This window comes from Cervus elaphus, chromosome 5 (genome assembly GCF_910594005.1).
Source record: "Cervus elaphus chromosome 5, mCerEla1.1, whole genome shotgun sequence".
In the NCBI taxonomy this organism is placed as follows: Eukaryota; Metazoa; Chordata; class Mammalia; order Artiodactyla; family Cervidae; genus Cervus; species Cervus elaphus.
In genome coordinates this window covers 115,675,544-115,693,905 of record NC_057819.1, presented here as the reverse complement: position 1 = coordinate 115,693,905, position 18,362 = coordinate 115,675,544, and the positions used below count along the sequence as shown (strand labels likewise).

General features: G+C 53.6%; 1 protein-coding gene across 8 annotated transcripts; it reads left to right on the top strand.

The window, feature by feature from the left end:
- The first annotated feature begins 1,032 nt into the window (after positions 1–1,032).
- On the top strand, positions 1,033–16,742 carry ETV4 (ETS variant transcription factor 4). 8 transcript variants are annotated; one of them, XM_043904750.1, is made up of 13 exons: positions 1,033–1,264; positions 1,787–1,897; positions 2,072–2,165; positions 2,386–2,433; positions 9,432–9,485; positions 10,686–10,812; positions 11,408–11,569; positions 11,956–12,224; positions 14,258–14,332; positions 14,493–14,561; positions 14,721–14,893; positions 15,162–15,263; positions 15,858–16,742. In XM_043904750.1, the coding sequence occupies exons 2-13, from the start codon at positions 1,838–1,840 to the stop codon at positions 16,080–16,082; spliced, it is 1,458 nt and encodes a 485-aa protein (XP_043760685.1). In that variant the 5' UTR covers positions 1,033–1,264; positions 1,787–1,837; the 3' UTR covers positions 16,083–16,742. The 8 variants fall into 8 exon arrangements, with proteins under 8 accessions (XP_043760685.1, XP_043760684.1, XP_043760683.1 ...); XM_043904749.1 differs by having other exon boundaries at positions 1,755–1,897; positions 11,426–11,569; XM_043904748.1 differs by having other exon boundaries at positions 1,755–1,897; positions 14,258–14,317.
- The last annotated feature ends 1,620 nt before the right edge of the window (positions 16,743–18,362 follow it).

The window sequence follows — 18,362 nt, the reverse complement described above, 5'->3', positions numbered from 1 at the left end:
TCCCATCAAGTGTCTGTCTTGGTCACAGCTTCCTGTCTGGCACCCAGCACTATGTCTGGCACAATAAATGTTTATCAAATGAATTACTAAATGAATGAGGTGACAAAGACTATGAGAAGCTTGTTGGCCAGAACTGAACACAGGCCTGCTCTCAGACCATCAAATCTCTGGGTTTTGGCTCCCTAATACCCTGTGTTTGCTCTCAGGATAAGAGGAAAGATAACAGAGAGAGAACTGCAGTTTCAGAGGTCCAAGCTGGGCCTCTAGTTTCTGCTTCAATCAATAGAAAGTGGGTCACAGAACAGCTCTGCAGAGAACAGACCCTTGAGGAAAAGCCTGGATTCCGTGCCAGCTTACATTTATTGCGTGCTTACTGTGTATCAGTTGTTGTCACATACCTTTAATTCACTTAATTAATTTAAATGCACCTCGTGCATTTAAAGTCCTCGTGGCCTCAAAGGGCTATACCGGAAAATGTAGAGGATCGGGGGCTGCAAACTCCAGACGCCGAGTGGCCAAGCCACCGCCCCTCTGAGTTTTCATTTTCAGTCTCTGTAAAATGGAAACAATAGAACCCCTTCGCCAGCTTATGGGAATGAAATGAGCACGTGGAAGCAGAGAGCTTCATAAATGCTCGTTATTATTGTTCCTCTAGGCATGCAAGTCCGCTCGCCTCCCCCCAGGGCGCACACACAGATACATTCCCACGTACACGCGGGTGCACAGAGACGTGTGCAGACGCCAGCCGGAGGAGTTAGCAGAGCGTCAGGGTCACCACCGAGTCCCACAGAGAAGCCGTCGGGTCCTTGGCTTCCCTCGTTTTCTCTCAGCTCTTTATGAATGAACTCCGGCAGCAAGGAGTTTATTTTTTTATGAATGGGAGCCCAAGCGGTGAATGAACCCGGGAGCCAACCCCTGAGTTCTCATTGGCCCCTGCTGCTGGGAAACTCCGCCCCACCGGCTCGGCAGAGCGAGTCTCGGGATTGGCGGGCGTGCCCGGCCCTGGGGTTTCATTCACAAAAGTCAATGAAACAAAGGGAGCGGGGTGGGGGGTAGATAGAGCCAAGGCAGAGGCGAAGGAAATGCACCAATCAGCGGCTCCCCCGGGCTCACAACTGTCGGCGGCGCCCGGAAAACAAGCCGGTGCGCTGGGGACCCTGGGCCGGGGTCGCCTAGCTCCGGCCTAGCCCCGCGGCCCTCGGTGCAACCCGGGGGGGGATGCTCGGGACCCCTCGCGGCTCCAGTACAAACGCCCGGGCCTCAGGTGAGGCTACGGGAGGGAGAGGGAGGGAGAGTGTGATTCCCAGCCTCGCCTCCAACACTCACCACACTCTCACCGCCGCCTCCGCAGATTCCAGGGCAGGGGGTGGGAGGCGCTGGGATTCAGGGTTGGAGGGGGCGCCCGAGTTGTGGGCGTGCGAATGGTGCGCGCTTCGCCGGCTCCTCCGCGCGCTAGCGCACACTCGCGCGCGCGCACACAGACACACACACACACAGACACACACACACACACGTCTTATGTAACCAAGTCTGGGCAAAGCAGGGCTGCAGAAAGCAGCCGAAACGGCGACCCCGGTTCCCAGGAGCAGGTGGGACCTCCTTTGGCGGGAGGGCAGTGTGGCTGCGCTAAGCTCTGCAGGCGGAAACCTCCCCATCGCCTGAGTGAGTCGGAGAAGTTTTGCCGTCGGACCCGGAGCCTCGGGACTGCCCCTCCCCGCCGCCCTTACCCACCCCCACCTCGCTGCCTTCCCCAGACGGTGTGCGAACGCAGCCCCCCCGCCCCCAGGTCTCTGCCCCCGCGCGGGGCCCGGGCCGTGTGGCCGGAGGGAGCGGCCGGATGGAGCGGAGGATGAAAGGCGGATACTTGGACCAGCAAGTGCCCTACACCTTCTGCAGCGTGAGCGCCGCGCCGGCCTCCACGCCCGCCCCCTCCCTGCACCCGCCCCAACCCACCCGCGGCCCCAGCGGGGTCCAGGGCTACCCGCCCCTGAGTCACCCCGGGACCCCAGCCCCGCCCCCCAGACCAGGCAGCCTCAGGGTGACTCCGGGGCATTCTTCCCCTTCCCCGCAGAAATCGCCCGGAAATGGGAGCTTGCGCGAAGCTCTGACGGTCCCACAGGGGAAGCTCATGGACCCGGGCTCCCTGCCGCCCCCCGACTCCGAAGGTAAAGAGACAGCGAGACAAAACGCGACCCTCCCCACCTCACACACCCTGAGGGCTGAACCTGGGGCCCTCGCCCTTTTCCCCCCAAAAAATTGCCCTTCAAGGGACTCTGTTCATCCTCCCCCAACCCCCAAGGGGGAGGTCACCGGGCTCCTTAGGGTTCCCACTCTCTCACCGCCACCTCCACCTCACCTTCTCCATTCCATTATTCACTCCCTCAGATCTCTTCCAGGATCTAAGTCACTTCCAGGAGACGTGGCTCGCTGAAGGTGAGTAGTTTTGTGACCTTTTCTATTATTGGGGTGGGGGATGCTCTCTACCCCTAGTATTCCAACATAGCTCACTTCCTCTCTCGCTGGCCTCCAGGGCCTCTGCAAGGCCCCTTCCCCAAGTCTCCTGCCTTTCCACTCTTTCCAGCGCCCTTGTGGATACTTATATTGATATTTGTTTTCTCTGCCCTGAGCCAGGCTTGTGTAACTAGGCCTGGGGATGAATCAGACCATTGTGTGGGGTATTTGCTTATTTGAATGGAACTTGGCCCCAGGCCCATTTTCCTGGTTGAAATTTTCATTTGCAAAGTTTGTTTGGGACCAGCCTCCAGGCTGAGGTGTGTGTTAGGGTTTTGGGGCAGGGGAGTGAGTGTAAGAAACAGGAGAAAGAGAAGGAGCAATTCGTTACCTATCTTCTGGAATTGCCGGAACCCCTTTGGTTTCTCTTCTTCCCAACCCCCAGCACCAAATGATTTACTGTCTGAGCCAAAAGAACAACAAAAGTTTAAATAATTCTTTTTTTGTTTTTTTGCATCACTTCGGCAAAGCAGCTCAGGGCTTCTCCCCCAGATCGCCTTGATTGTAATTCTAATGGCAGCCGATCCTCCCTCCTCTTTCCCTAGGCAAATTGCTCCTCCAGTTTGCTGCGGGCGGGAGTGGGGGGCTGGTGGTGGAGTGGGGTGAGCTGTGAGCTGGCTGGAGTGGGGTCAGTAACTGGGCCTCTGCGTAGGGAGGTGTATTCTAGGAGGTCCTCTAGTGGGATTCCTTGCTGTATTTGGGTGGAGCCCAAGGGTGTCACTAGCAGGACTGCAGGTAAGCAGCTTTTGGTGTTGAGAGTCTCTCAGAGGGAAGAGTTAATACCCCCATCTGAGGGTCCCTTCACTGTAACACTGAAACCCAAGAAACCATAGCACTAGGAACCCCTTCTTAAGGGCTTTCCTCTTTGAGATCTCCCCATCCCTCCACCTGTGTCTCTTGGATGATTTCTTAAAACTCAAACCCAGCTCCTCTAGAACCATCTTTAAAAGCCTGGAGTAAAAGGGAAAGACCCCTGACTAGACAGACTAGATCTATTGTGACCGCTGTGGTATCCCCCTAAATATATATGTTAACAGAATGACTAGCATGGAGCAAGCACTCAAGACATTTTGGAATTCAAGGCTCAATGTCCTCATGGGTGCTGGAGAGATCTGGGGGCTCTAGGGAGATTGTGGCCATCTTTCCTGATTCTGCAAGCCCTGTGTGCCCAGCTGCGAATTACAAGCAGAGCTATGCCCAGTCTGCCCATCCTGCCCATCCTCCGCTCGAGGTTCCGGAGCTGGGCTGGAGCTAAAAGAACGCAGTGGTGTCAGTTTCCAGGGTCTCTCAAAGACTTCCTTTCCTAACGCCTGATTTCTGTCTGGCTCGCCAGGCTCCTGTCTGTCCGGCTGAGGGTCCCGAGGCTCCCCCAAGTGGGCAGCTCCTGGGGCTTGTGATCTAGGGGTAGGCTCAGACGTTGGCGTTTCGGAAGCAGTGGGGTTTGGAATGGGAAGGGGAGGAAAACGTTCTCGTCTTCTGTCAACCTTGGAAGCCCCACCCCTTGGCTGTGGGGGTCTAGACCTTGTGCTTGTGTCTCTCTGCATGTGTCAGCGTGACAGCCAGTGTGTGTTTCACGCTGCTGCCCTGGAAGTCCTCGTGCATTTAAATCCAGTGGGTGGGGAGGTGGGGGTGGGGATCGCAAGACGCAGGTTGGGGGGGAGGCGCTGGGATCTCCTTGGTTCCATCTCCTTCCTTCTGAGGGAGCAGCTCAGGTTCCCAGCTGGCGATGGATGGCCAGGCCTGAGGGGGGGATGCTGTGGCCGATTGCTCCTTCTCGCTCTCTCTGCGGAGACAGATGCAGCTGCCGGGGCCCTGTCCCCCTGCACCGTCCCAGCACCACCCCAGCCTCCTCTCCTGCCTCTTTCCACCAGGTCAGTGACCCCTGCAGCCCAGAGGGAGCTTTGGGGTGGCAGGGAGGGACTAGTTCCTTTGGAAACTTGCCAGTGGTGGGGTGCGTAGGACTGGGGGCCAGAGCTTGATTTCTCCCTAAAGCCCCAATTTGGATTGAAGCTGTGGGTGCTTGAAGTGTGGGTGGGGCTGTGAAGAATTAGGGGGACACCAGGTTGGATTCTGGCAGAGGTAGTTGTGGGTTCAGCATCTGGTGTCCAGGCAACATAGAGGGTGAAGGTGAGCGGGGGGTCTGTGGAGGCAGCTCAGACATCTTTGGATTGGGGGTTTTCTAGATGGATAGGGGGGTGGGGTGATGTGAGGCTAAGAAGGTGTGTTTATTTTCGGGGTGCCTGGGAATCTGCTGAATTGTTGGAGAAAGAACCAGGCTACTGCAGGGAAACCCCGGGCTCAGACCGGCTGAGCCCAAGCTGTGTCTGGTTATTGTCAAAGATGTGCTTCTGGTCGAGGGTTCCTTTCCGGGTTTGTGGGGAGCCCTCTGGAACCCTCAGAGGCAATGCCTTTGGTCTCTTGGTGATAAGGAACATTGACTTTGGGTCATGTATGTTCTTTGTATGAGGCAGGAGTCCATAACGGGGTCTATGGCTTCCCACAAGCTCTGTGGATAGGTTGCAGGGGTCCTTGAGCCCTCCGATGTGTGTATAAAATCATTGGGGGTGCAACATACACAAAGGAATGTGAATATTTCTAAGAAGAGAAGGATCCATAGCTCCTATGAGATTCTAAAAAGGGTGGGTCTGTGCTCCCCTTTGCATAAGGACCATCAGTCCCAAGTCTTCCTCTGAGGTCTGCAGCCCCTCGTCCTTTGGTTTTCCCCGTTCATATTTGTAAATCCAAAAAGAGATCCCATGTGGATGTGTTTCACCCGTGTAAAGCTGTGAAGTAAAAGGCAGTTGGGTGTGTGTGAATCCATGTGTGTGCATGCTGGGGCTCAGCCTGTCTGTGAGAAGAGATGGGGTTAATCCCCTCCTCTGGTCTTCCCTAGCTACAATGCCTCCTTCTATATCTTTCTGTCTCCTCCCCTTCCAGAAGGCTCTTGGGGACAAATGTCCCCTCCATAGATAGAGAACTGGCTCCTTCCATTATGCTGCCAGGGTGGGGGCGGGGTAAGGGGGAGAGGCCAGTGGTGACAAAATGGAGGAGAAGCTCCGGGGGATGCCTCCCCCCATTTCCACTGGGGCTCCTTAAGAGGCTCCTCTGCCCTGTAATCAGACCCTCAGAGAGGGAGAAGGTGGTGGAATATATATTGTATGGATGGGTGGTTTACTTGGGATGTGCTTCGCTACTTGGCTGTTTTCACCTACCTGTTCTCCTGGAGCCCAGGTGGGAAGCCCCTAAGCCCCTTTTCAACTGACTCCCCTCCTATTGGAGGGATGTTCCCTGAAATTCTCTTTCTGGGCATTATGCTGGCTTGGCATCTTTCCTGTCCTCTCCTTAATCCTCTGCCATGTCCCCAGGCAGATAAACACCTTAGTGCCAGGATGGAGTTGGGGGCAGACCCTGGCACACTGGCTTGGCAGCCTAAGCTCAGCCAAGTCAACAAATAAATAAAGAGTGGCTGACACTCGAGACCAAACATGGTCATTAGAAATTCTCCTGCTCTCCAGGAACGCGAGGTTCTGTGTTCCTATTTCCATCCTTGACAGTCTCTGAGCCACGGAGGCCCTGTCCTGCCCTTCTGGGAGGAGCTGGCGCTCTGGGGAGGGGCCAGGCAGGCACTGGGGTTCACACCACAGCCCATTCTTGCCTTGGCTGATCTCTCCTGGCCCTGGGATGAGGACAGCACCACCTCTTTTGAGGTATTACCAGGGTACTGGGGGTGGCCTCCTGAAGGACTGCTTGGGGATTGGGGGTTCTGGTCAAACCTTCAAGCCTGAGGCAAGAGGAAAGTCAAGATGACCCCAGGGTTCTCTACCTTCATGTGACCTGGCTTGTGACGCCAGCAGGAGATGCCCCCAGCCCATTACCTCAATGGAAACTGGCAGTTAATGAAGCCCCAGAGGGGGCCCAGAGTGCGTCAGCCTCGCCCATGTGCTGTATCTCTCCCACCCTCGGGACCCTTCTTGCCCAGGTAGCAGGGAGGGAAATAGTGTTCATTTTGCTCCTGTCACCCCCATTCTGCCCGTCTCGGGGGCTCTCATCTATGGTTGTGCCAAAAGGCACAGCAAGGATGGGCTTGGGTCTTACCCACCCCCCCCCCCCCCCCCCGGGCAGTTGAGCTTTTGCATCCTTCCCTTTATCCAGTTTTCCAAACCTGCCTGTCCTTAGTGGCTACCAGAGGTGTGTATTAAAATACAGGTGCCTGGGACTTCCCTGGTGGTCCAGTGCTTGACTGAGCTTCTAATATAGGAGGCGAGGGTTCGATCCCTGGTTGGGAAACTAAGATCCCATATGCCTACCACACAATGTGGTCAAAAAAAAATATATAGATAGATAAATAGATAGATAGATACCCCCACCCTGACCCTTTGGAATGACTCTCCAAGGGTGGGGCCTGGGAATCTGTTTCTAAGAGTGTCCCAGGCTTCTTGATTGGGGCCAGTTTGGGAACGGTTGCCTTTGTGCCCTAGTTGCGCTCCTAAAAAGATGTACTGTGTTGGTTTTTTGTTTGTTTTTGCCAAGGGATTTCATGCCCTGCTGATCTATTTGATCACTTCAGAATTGTTCTCTGCTGATTTTTCTTCCATAAGTTCTTTAGGGGCTGGTGGGCTCCTGATTCTTAAACCCTTCAGCCAATGGGTTCCCTCTGTCAAGAAGTCACCAATCTATAAATGTGTATTTTATTTTATTGTTTCTTATTGAAGTATAGTTGCTTTACAATATTGTGTTAAGTTTCAGGTGTTCAGCAAAATGATTTGGTTATACATATATACATGTGTGTCTATACCAAGATTCTTTTTTTTATTTTTTCCCTTAGAGAGTATTACAATATATTTAATAAGAGTTCCCTGTGGTACACAGTAAATCCTTACTGTTTATTTTATAAATTATAGTGTGCATCTGTTAATCCTATATTCCCAATTTATCCCTCCCCTCGATAAATGTGTATTTTAAAGGACTTGACACCTCTGATGTCTAAAGCAAGTTGATAAAGAATCCACCTGCCAAGCAATTGATCACAGCCTTACGCATCCTTTGTGAGAAGTATTTTCCCTGGAAGACCTGCTTCTAATATTACCTGGTGGTGGAGAGGGGGCCCTCAAGGGGAAGGAAGGGCTGGTTTATTAGGATCTTCTTAGTTCTTGCTCCCAGGCCCATGTTGCTCCCTCCCATTGGCCTGAGGACAGGGGTCATTGTATGTTTATTCATATAGTCGACAAATAATGCATTGAGTGTCTATTCTGAATGGGACCCTGTTTCAGGGGTGCTTGGGAGTCAGACAAACAAGACAGATAAATCCTCTGCCCTCAGCAAGCTTAACTTCTTCATAGAAGAGGTGGATAATAAATTACACATAAATTACATATGCATAAATTAAATTAATACTTTCAAGAAGTCATATGTGCTCGGGAAAAAATAAAACAGGGATGTGATCGAGAGCCAGGAGGGACCAGTTCAGTTTGGGTGGTCAGAGAAGGCCTCCGAAAGGGCAAAGTGAACTAACACTTCAGAGGCCAGAAAACAACAGGCCAGGATGTGGGGAAGAGGGGTCAAGCTGGACCCAAAAGGAGACCAGACCTCTGGAGGGTAACAGGCAAGGAGAGGCAGGTTGGAGAGATAAGCAAGGGCCAGAACCTTCGGGGCCATGGAGGCCAAGGGCAAAGAGTTTGGGGTTCATGCTTTAAGCAAGGGAGAGAAGTGACTGGATTTCTGTTATAAAAGATCCCTCTGACAGCCTTGTGGAGAGTAGTAGGGAGTTCTGATCTGAGGTCATGGCTGAAATCCAAGGAAGACACTGCAGCCTTGGCCCAGGAGGGAAGCCACAGAGATTGGGGTGTGTCCTGTATAGACTGTGACGAGTGACGGTGTGGTCCAGCCATCTCCTTGTACCCTCACCCTTACCAGCCATTTCCAACTCTCCCGTCATTTTATCCATGAGCTTTCCCATTGCCCACTGAGAGCAGCTTACAGGAGACGAAAGACCTGTCTCTGTGGGTTCCATCGCCTTACCTTCAAGCCACTCTCTTCCCAGGCTATCAGGAAGTCCTTCTTGGTGTCTACCCTTTCCCTTCCTGCTGTGATCTATTTATTCCTGAGAAAGGGGCAAAAAGTTGGCAACGATTCTCGGGTCAGGAGAGGTACTCAGCTGGATCGCACCTGAAGGAGTTGGCGAGGCCAGAATAAGAACTAGAAATCAGAGCCCGGATATCCAGTCTGGGGGCCACGGATGAGCTGTTGTGCTATTTTAGTTTTCCTGCCTAATCCCCAAACCCAGCTCCACCCACACCGGCACCCTGGGAGTGCTCCTCAGAGCTCCAGTTTAGGAAGCCCTTCTGTCTCCTAGTTGCACATCAAAGGGACAAAGCACCGTGACCGCCAGTGACCCCAGCCTCCTCCTCTCCCATTGTCATACTCTTATCACCTCTTTTGAACCAGTCTTTTCCTTCCATTCCATCTCCTTTCCCAGGCTCTAGAATTCTACTTCTCACCTGGGAAGTTCTGGGCCCAGCCCAGATTCAGAATCTTCCCATGTGATTCTAAGTCCACAGACTCTCACTCCTTGTCATGCCTGCCTATCCCAGATGTGACTCTGCTTTGAGGGAACTTTGTAAACTCTGAGGGGCTGGGTTGTCTTCACTTAAGAAAAATGGAGGGAAAAAAGACAAAGCACCTAAGACAAAGCACTCTGGAATCTGCTCAGACGGGTTCTGAGAACTGCAGCCTTCCCTCCAGGGTGTTAAGGGAGCCCCGAGAGGGATGGTGCTAGGACCTGGGTGGAGTTACTTTCAGTCCTAGGAAAGCTGCTTGCCCCTTCAGGCTGGTGCTAATCTGCAGGGCTGCAATAATGGAGTCTGCCAGGGGCTGCCATCCAAGACCCTCAGCCCAGACTCACCTCTGACCTCTCTCTGCAGCTCAGGTACCGGACAGTGATGAGCAGTTTGTTCCTGATTTCCATTCGGAAAACTGTGAGTTGAGGGCCCTGGGTAGAGGGGATTGGGAGTCGGGGAGGGCAGGAAATTAGTCATAGGGATAGAGGATCATAAAAAATCAACTTGTTCTGTGCTCTGAAAAAGGGTGAAGGGCAGAGCTCCCCATTCTTGGGTTTGGACTCAAAAGGCCTAGCAATAACTGGGAGATGAAAACTTTGGTGCACATTGGGGCTTGCCCATTCTAGCAGTGTGACCTTGGAGCAGACGCTTCACCTCTCTGATCCTTTCCTTATTTCTGAAACAAGGGGCTTGGACCACTGCATCAGGGGCCAGTTCTACCATTCTAAGTTACTTGTGCACAGCTAGTAATAACTTGGCACCTCAGGAGACCAATGTCTGTTGACATTTGGGGTTGTTAACAGCTGAGGGTGGAGTGCTGTTGGTATCTAATGGATAGAACCAGGGATGCTGCTAACATCCTGTGATGCTCAGGACAGCCCCCATGACAAAGAATTATGTGGCCCAAGTGTCACTGGTGCTACTGTTGAGAAACCTTGCTTTAATGTTCGATACTTAGCTTTCAACAGTCTTGACCAGTGAAATGAAATAGAGCACAAATAATCGACAACAGAGCACTCGATTGTGGGTTTTGACTCACACTTGCAGTCTTGAAACCAACTCTTTGCTGCTCGGCCTGGTGGCTGGAGTTGGCGGACCCAGCAGGGGCCACAGGAAAGGCCAGTGTTCTTCACGGATAATTAGGAGCGTGTGTGTGATGCTAGTCAGCTGACATGCAAGTGGGCTAGTATCCAACCTTAACCAGAAAAAGAAAGATGCTTTATAGCCCCAAATAAGAAAACATTTCTCTCCCTTGGAATTTTCCAGGATGGTCAGGAAAACCACAGGCCTTTGGTTGGAGCTGCTTGCTCCTACAAAGGTGTTTTGCGCAGGGTGGGGGTGGGTTGGGGTTGCACTAAATGTTGAACCTTAGACAGTTTCTTTGGTTCATATTGGACATGAGCCAACAGTATAAAACTAGACATAATATAAATAGCCAGACTGTTCTTACAAGTATCTATGATTCTTCTGACAATTGTGACCCAGAGAAGGGGGATGAGGCTATACCAGCAACCAACTGCTGGTTAAAGAGCAGAAGATGTCAGAAGGCATCAGAAGCTCTTCCTGCCTCTCCTGTGACATTCTCTGGCCTTTCTCTGCCTCCCCCGACCCCCACAGTAGCTTTCCACAGCCCCACCACCAGGATCAAGAAGGAGCCCCAAAGTCCTCGCACAGACCCGGCCCTGTCCTGCAGCAGGAAGCCCCCCCTCCCCTATCACCATGGCGAGCAGTGCCTTTATTCCAGGTGAGCCCTAGCCCTGCCCTGGGGAAGGAAGGGTTGGATGGAGGGTTGGGGGTGGGCACCTAGTGAGGAGTGGCAGCATTTGAGATGCAGATTAGACAATAGAAAGGATTTCGAGGTCTTGTAATAGGGTAATATAGCTCAGGATTTCCTGAGTAGTTAGGATGAAAAATACAACAGAGGGTTCAAGGGATGTATATTAAGACCAGGGCAGGGACTTCCCTGGTGGTTCAGTGGTTAAGGCTGCACTTCCAGCGCAGGTGGTGCAGATTCTATCCCTGGTTGGAGAACTAAGACCCCCCACCCACATGCCTCACGTTGTGGCCAAAATATTAAAAAGGGCAGAGTAGTTCCACTGGAGAAGCCACTGTCTGACCCGACCCATTTGCTGTGGGCTGGGGAGAGGTGTTTTCAAGATTACACCTGGCTTTAGGGTTAAGAAAGAAGAAAAAGTTGATGTGGGGCAGAGTCTAGCACCCTGGCACCCTCTCTTCTCCCGTAATCCCTGTGACCTGACTTCCCAGGGAATGAAAGGTTCAAAGATGCTTGCCCAGCTTCTGTGCCCCCTCACCCCTGTCTCCCTCCCCCTCACCTCCAGTGCCTATGACCCCCCTAGACAAATCGCCATCAAGTCCCCTGCCCCTGCTGCCCCCGGACAGTCGTCCCTGCAGCCCTTTCCCCGGGCAGAACAACGGAATTTCCTGAGATCCTCTGGCGCCTCCCAGCCCCACCCTGGCCACGGGTACCTCGGGGAGCACAGGTAAGGAGACAAGGAGAGCAGCATCTCACCAGTTTTTCTCTTGAGTGTTCTTCACTGGCCCTTAAGAGACCTGGCGTGGGGAAAGGTGAGGATATTGACCTCTCCCTGCCCCTTCCTTCACCCCCGCCCCCCACACTCTGTAAGCTCTGAGACCAGCAGGCACAAGGAGGCCTACTTTTATTTTTTAATTAATTATTTTAATTGGAGGCTAATTGCTTTACAATGTTGTAGTGGTTTTTGCCATACATTGACATGAATCAGCAATGACTGTACACGTGTCCCCCATCCTGAACTCCCCTCCCACCTCCCTCCCCATTCCATCCCTCAGGGTTGGAGGACTACTTTTAATCTTCTCTTCTCTTCTTTCTCCATCCGACCACATGCAGCTCCATCTTCCAGCAGCCCCTGGATGTCTGCCACTCTTTCACACCCTCTCAGGGAGCAGGCCGGGAACCCCTCCCTGCCCCCTACCAACACCAGCTGTCGGAGCCCTGCCCACCCTACCCTCAGCAGAGCTTCAAGCAGGAATACCTTGACCCCCTGTATGAACAGGCCGGCCAGCCGGCAGTGGGCCAGGGTGGAGTCAGTGGGCACAGGTACCCAGGGGCGGGGGTGGTGATCAAACAGGAGCAGACGGACTTCTCCTACGACTCAGGTAAGAGATGCTCCCGGGAAGGGGATGGAGGAGTTTCAAGGGGATTGTTGGGTGGGGTGGCATGTGATCGAGTGGACAGTGCCGTTAAATACAACATGTCTCTCCTTCCTATCCTTTTACTAGTTCACATATTCAACCCACGCACCTACCACTTCTTTTCATAGATTCAAAAAGAACTGTCCCTTTTCAATCAGCAGACTTATATTCAGATTAGAGATAAGTGAGATGTGCGGGTCCTTGCCTTCAGATAGCTTGTGACTTGATAGGAAAGTTAAGGCATTTCTTCCCATTTCTATTTAACAGGTGTTTGGGGGCTTAAATACCTACTGAGACAGAAGTACTATGCCAGGAGCATGTGTGTGTGCAGTTGGTGGACACGGATGAATAGGATGTGTCACTGGTCCCTGTCCCCACAGAAGCTTAAGAAATACAAAGGGATTTGAATGAGGAGAAACATGAACTTGAACTAGCCAGGCTCACACTTCCCGATTGGAAGGCAGGGTTCAGGTGTGGTTTCCACATCCTGTTTGAGCCTCCTGGTTGAAACAACCCACCATCCTGGCCAGAGCTGGAGACTGGAAGTAGGGACTACTTTAAATTCTAGTTCCACCTGGCTGTTGATGGAAATGAGATGCACTCAGCCACAGTGTTCATAAACAACAGCTACTGCTCAAAACCCCAAGCAGCCAGGGAAAGGCCCAGGAAATCTTGTCTCCTGTTAACATTGTCGTATGTGTTAGTCACTCAGTCGTGTCCAACTCTTTGTGATCCCATGGGTGGTAGCCCACCAGGCTCCTCTGTCCATGGGATTTCCCAAGGCAAGAATACTGGAGTGGGTTGCCATTTCCTCCTTCAGGGGATCTTCGGACCCAGGGATCGAACCCAGGTCTCCCGCATTGTGGGCAGTTTCTTTAACATCTGAGCCACCAGGGAAGCCCCAAGTTAATTAACATTGTTACCAGCTCCAATTTTGAGTTTATCTGCCAACTTGCAATAGAAAAAATAAATTTCAGAGTCTAGATTAGGCTCAGAGCTGCCTAGAGCCTAATTTAAATTTCCCTTTTCCTGGTGTCAGTCTTTTAGGGGTAGGGGCATGAGCCCCAAATCCCCCAGGCTGCCTGAATCAGAACCAGAAGGGAGCCCCTCTCCTCCAGCCCAGGGCCCTACGCCTGAGCCCTGTCCCGCAGTGAGAAGGAGGAAGTGGGAGGGAGACGCTCTTGTCCGCTGACCTTCAAAGGAGGCAGACCGGAGGAGCTCCAGTTACATGCCCTTGAACTCCTGCCCCTCCCCCTTCTGCTTCCTCTGAATGGAGTCAGGAATTCCATTCACAAAATGGAGGCAGGAATGAGCCCACCCTCCCGCCTCCTCCGGAGGTGTCGGGTTTCACCATCTCATTCATAAGTGGGAGTGAAGCGGGTAGGGCAGGAAGGGGCTGGCACTTGACAGGCTGGCTGCACCACGGAGTCCTCCAGGTGGGGTGTAATCCTGTGGAATGGAATGAAATAGAGCGGACTGTCTACTGTCAGAGCTGGAAACATAGGGCCTGGCCGGGCGTGCCCACTGCCTTTTCCACAAATAGATGCATGTGTGTTTCTTCTCCCTGCCCCCACACCCCTTTCCTCCCTCCCTCACACCGGCACTGGGCTGGAACCTGCCCTGCTGACCGGACGTCAGCCCATTCCAGGGGAATCTTAGCCTGGGACACTGAACCCTTTCCCCGGAGGTTCATCTCTACCCTCCTCCTCCCCCCTAAACTCACAGGAAACAGCTGCTCCTGGAATCCGGGGCCTTGTGGAGCAGCTTTGCCCGGCCTCAGCTGCTGCCATCCAGGCCGTCTGGCCCAGCCCTCAAGCTGAGGGCTTCGTGCCTGACACTCCCTCTGGGTGAACTTCCCCCCGGGACCTGGGGGTAGGCAGGCCTGTGGGGAAAGAACCAGAAGGCAGGCTGGCATGTTCTTGAATGTGTGGGGGACTGCCGCCCCTGCCCCCACCCGCAGCCACCTCCAATATCTCCCTCTTTCTCCTCCCCCCCAGATGTCCCTGGGTATGCCTCAATGTACCTTCACACAGAGGGTTTCTCCGGGCCCTCTCCAGGTGACAGAACCGTGGGTAAGGCAGCCCCCTCTTCCTCCCCTGCCAAGTCCTCCGGGTTGGAGGACAGAGTCCTGCTGTGGGGGAGGGGCTCCTGGCCGGGAGTCCCTCTGGACTCTTTGGGGTCTTGTATCAGCGAGCCCCCAGATCTGAATGACCCCCACACTTCCTCCTCAAGGCTATGGCTATGAGAAACCTCTGCGACCATTCCCAGATGATGTCTGCGTCGTCCCTGAGAAGTTTGAAGGTCAGAGAAGTGACTGCTCGAGACCTCTGTGTCCCCCCCCCAGGAATCACATCACGTTTCATGGGAAAGGGCCTGGAGAGACCCCTGGGGAGAGGGGACAGGGTTGCTTGGGCCACCAGAGGCACAAGCCCTCCACCTCTTGTTTCCTATGTTCCTCAGGAGACATCAAGCAGGAAGGGATGGGAGCCTTCCGAGAGGGACCACCCTACCAGCGCCGGGGTGCCTTGCAGCTGTGGCAGTTTCTGGTGGCCCTGCTCGATGACCCGACGAATGCCCACTTCATTGCCTGGACCGGCCGGGGGATGGAGTTCAAACTAATTGAGCCTGAGGAGGTGGGCCTCTCGGATGTCTCCACCCCTCCTCCCAACAGCGTTGGGGGCTGGAGATAAGAAACCCTGGGAACTGGTGACATGTGCCTTCACCAGCACTGCTGCTTTATTCAACCTGAATTCCTGCCAAACTGGGGTCTGCGGGCTGGTGCTTAGCTGCAGGGCCAGCTGAGCATGTGCTCCAAGAATCTTAAGTGCTCTTTCAGACCTGCCCCCCACATTTCCTCTCCTGAGCTGCAGTGGCCATCCCCCAACTATCCCCCATCCCCAGGTCGCCAGGCTCTGGGGTATCCAGAAGAACCGGCCAGCTATGAATTACGACAAATTGAGCCGCTCACTCCGATACTACTACGAGAAAGGCATCATGCAGAAGGTCAGGGGTTAGGGGTCCAAGGACAGGGTGGGTGCGGGCTTCCCTGGTGGTCCAGTGGCTAAGACTGTGCGCTTCCACTGCAGGGGGGTGGGTTTGATCCCTGGTTGGGGGAGTTCTGTATGCTGTGAGGTGCAGCCAAAAAGAAAAAAAAAAGACATAGGAGTAGGGGGCAGTGGCTGTGGGAAGGTGCTGGGGTAGGAGAGCAGCAAACTTCAAACTCTCAGCAAGTTTGAAGGAGCAGATAATGAACCAGTCAGAGAAGTCCAGAAATTATGGACAACCCTAAGATTTTCCTCTCTCAAAAAAGTGATGAGCAGGGGACTTCCCTTGCAGTCAAGGGGTTAAGACTCTGTGCTTCCAATGCAGGGCATGCGGGTTCAATCCCTGGTCAGGGAACGAAGATCCCACATGCTATGCAGCAAGGCCAAAAAATAAATTAAAAAAAAAAAAAGTGATGAGCAGTAATGGAAAAGAACTGTGAAGGGAGGCATGTTCTTAAACGAAGCAGCAGGAAGAACCCATGCATCTGCCTGGGCCTGCAGGGAAGGGGTCTGCTTTTCCACCCCACATTGACCCAGCCCTCTCCCCCTACAGGTGGCTGGTGAGCGTTACGTGTACAAGTTTGTGTGTGAGCCCGAGGCCCTCTTCTCTCTGGCCTTCCCGGACAATCAGCGTCCAGCTCTCAAGGCTGAGTTTGACCGCCCGGTCAGTGAGGAGGACACAGTCCCTTTGTCCCACTTGGACGAGAGCCCCGCCTACCTCCCAGAGCTGGCTGGCCCTGCCCAGCCCTTTGGCCCCAAGGGTGGCTACTCTTACTAGCCCTTCGCAGCTGCTCCCCTGCCACCGGGGCTGCTGCCTGTGTACATAGTTAAGTTTGGTGTCGGAGAAACCCCCACTCTGAAATCCACAGATGTCTTTGGAGTAGATCTCCTCTGCCCATCAGTCACTCTGGCCCAGACTCTGAGCTGCTCTCCAGAACTGATGGGAAGGGAAAGGGGAGACTTTAAGCGTAAAGGTAGCGTCTGGGAAATTCCGTTGGGGGCCTCACCTCTGGCCTCTTTCTAGGTCCTGCTTAGAGGCCAAGCCCTACTCCCTCTCCCCCACTACAGAGAACATGTTCATTCTCTTCTGGGGGACAGAGAAAGAGCTTCCCCACTTCATCCCGGTGGAGAGAGGGGGACATTGAGCTCCCCTTATCTCTCACGGTAGGGAGACAGCCACCTGGATCCTGTGCTTCCCTCCAAGCTGTGGCCCTAGAGGGTCCTTCTTGGCAGTTCTTGGTGCTCTGTGTTCCCAGAGGCAGGGGGAGGCTGGTGTAAGGAACCTGGAGTAGGGGAGGGCTTGCCAGGTAGAGGTGTGGCGGGGCTAGTCTGCTCCAGGGGCCTCTGCCTCTCCTCTGCCTTTTCCTAGGCTCAGGCCTGGGATTTCACCTCCACTACATCTGCCATACCCTAATAAAGGCCCCTGCTTCTCCTGTGAGTTCTCCTGTGTCCTCGTTGCTGCCATGGGAGAAGGATCTGGGGTTTGAAAGACACATAACCAGAGTTTGGGCCCTGGCCCTGACACTTAACCTCCTATATGGGTTTAGGAAAAACAAATGACCTCTGCCTTTTTCCTCTGGAAAAAGGGCTCAGTGATAGCTGCTGACTTCTCCCTCCCAGGATTATCAAGAAGAATGTCTGAAATATCTCATGTATTGATGGGCAGCCATCTCCCCGTCCAGGTTAGGCGGAGGGGAATTGATGAGAGCCTTGAAGCCCTCCTGGGGCTTCCTTAGGCAGGGTTTGGTCTGTGGTTTCTGTGATCACAGATATTCCCATGACCATGCTACCCATGTGTACAAACCCCAGTTGTGTGTCCCCTCGTGCTGTGGCTCCAGGTCGCTGTTTTGCTGAAGGTGGGGACAGAGTTTGTACGGAGGGGAGCAGGAAAAGGCGGCACCCAGGCAAGAGGGTACACAGAGGCTGGAGCGGCCCCGAGTCCTGGGTCCTGGCCAGTAAGGAAGAGCATGCCAGACTTTCGCAGCAAAGGGGAAGGGAAACAGCATGGATTCTCCTTGCCCAAATCTGAGGGGAGAACAGAACCCTGGGCCACGTTTTCAGGGTTGGGAGGTGGGAGCCCAGGCTGAAAAAGTGGTGACATCTAAAAAGGAAGTGTGGTAGGAGATACGACAGGGCCTGTGGAGGAGGGAAGGGCAGGATGGGCAGTCCCTTGTAAACAGCCTCCTAGGAGCCAGACTCGGGTGAAATCAGGTGCTCTCCATCCAATTACATCAGAACCGCCGCGAACCTCTGCGCTGAGGTGGGGCCAGCCCAACCACAGCTGATGCTTCACCCACAGCCCCTGCCCAGTACTCAGACCAAGACTGCAGGAAGAGATGCCTCTTGACCACTACCCACAAATAAAAAGCAATGTTATTTCCCCCCCCCCCCGAAATAGAAAACAATGTGCTAACTTTACAGCAATAGACAGAAAATTTTTAAAAAACAAGTTTTTAAAAATACATAATTGTACATGAGTGTTAATTGCTCAGTCACCTCCAACTCTTTTTGACTCCATGTACTATAGCCCGCCAGGCCCCTCTGTCCTTGGGATATCCCAAGGCAAGAATTCTGGAATGGGTTGCCATTTCCTCCTCCAGATCTTCCCGACCCAGGGAAGCCTGCAATTGTGCATGAAACCTAGGCTATCATGGTGAGAAGAGGGGCAAAGGTCAAGTGGAAACCCTGAGGTCTCAGTAGGTGCCTTAGGAGGAGAGACAGGGTCCTGGAAAGGTCTCCACGGGCTGAGTCATGTGACCTCTGTCCTCTGGAATGCTAACAAGCCACTCCTCAGAACTCTTCAAATCCTTACACGCGGAGGGCACTGCTCTGAGGAGGAGATGGCTACCAGACCACAACTACGACCACAGGAGAGAATTCTCTGGCTGAAGGAGAGACAGCCAAAACCGAGCCGCACTCCAAACTGGATGAAGGGAAACCCGGGACCAAGGCGCCTGACCCAACAGGAGAGCTGACACATGGCCCACAGGGCCGGTCCCCCAGCACACAGACAGGCACAGACTCAGCACAAGTGCAGGGGCAGGCTCCCGCAGGGGTG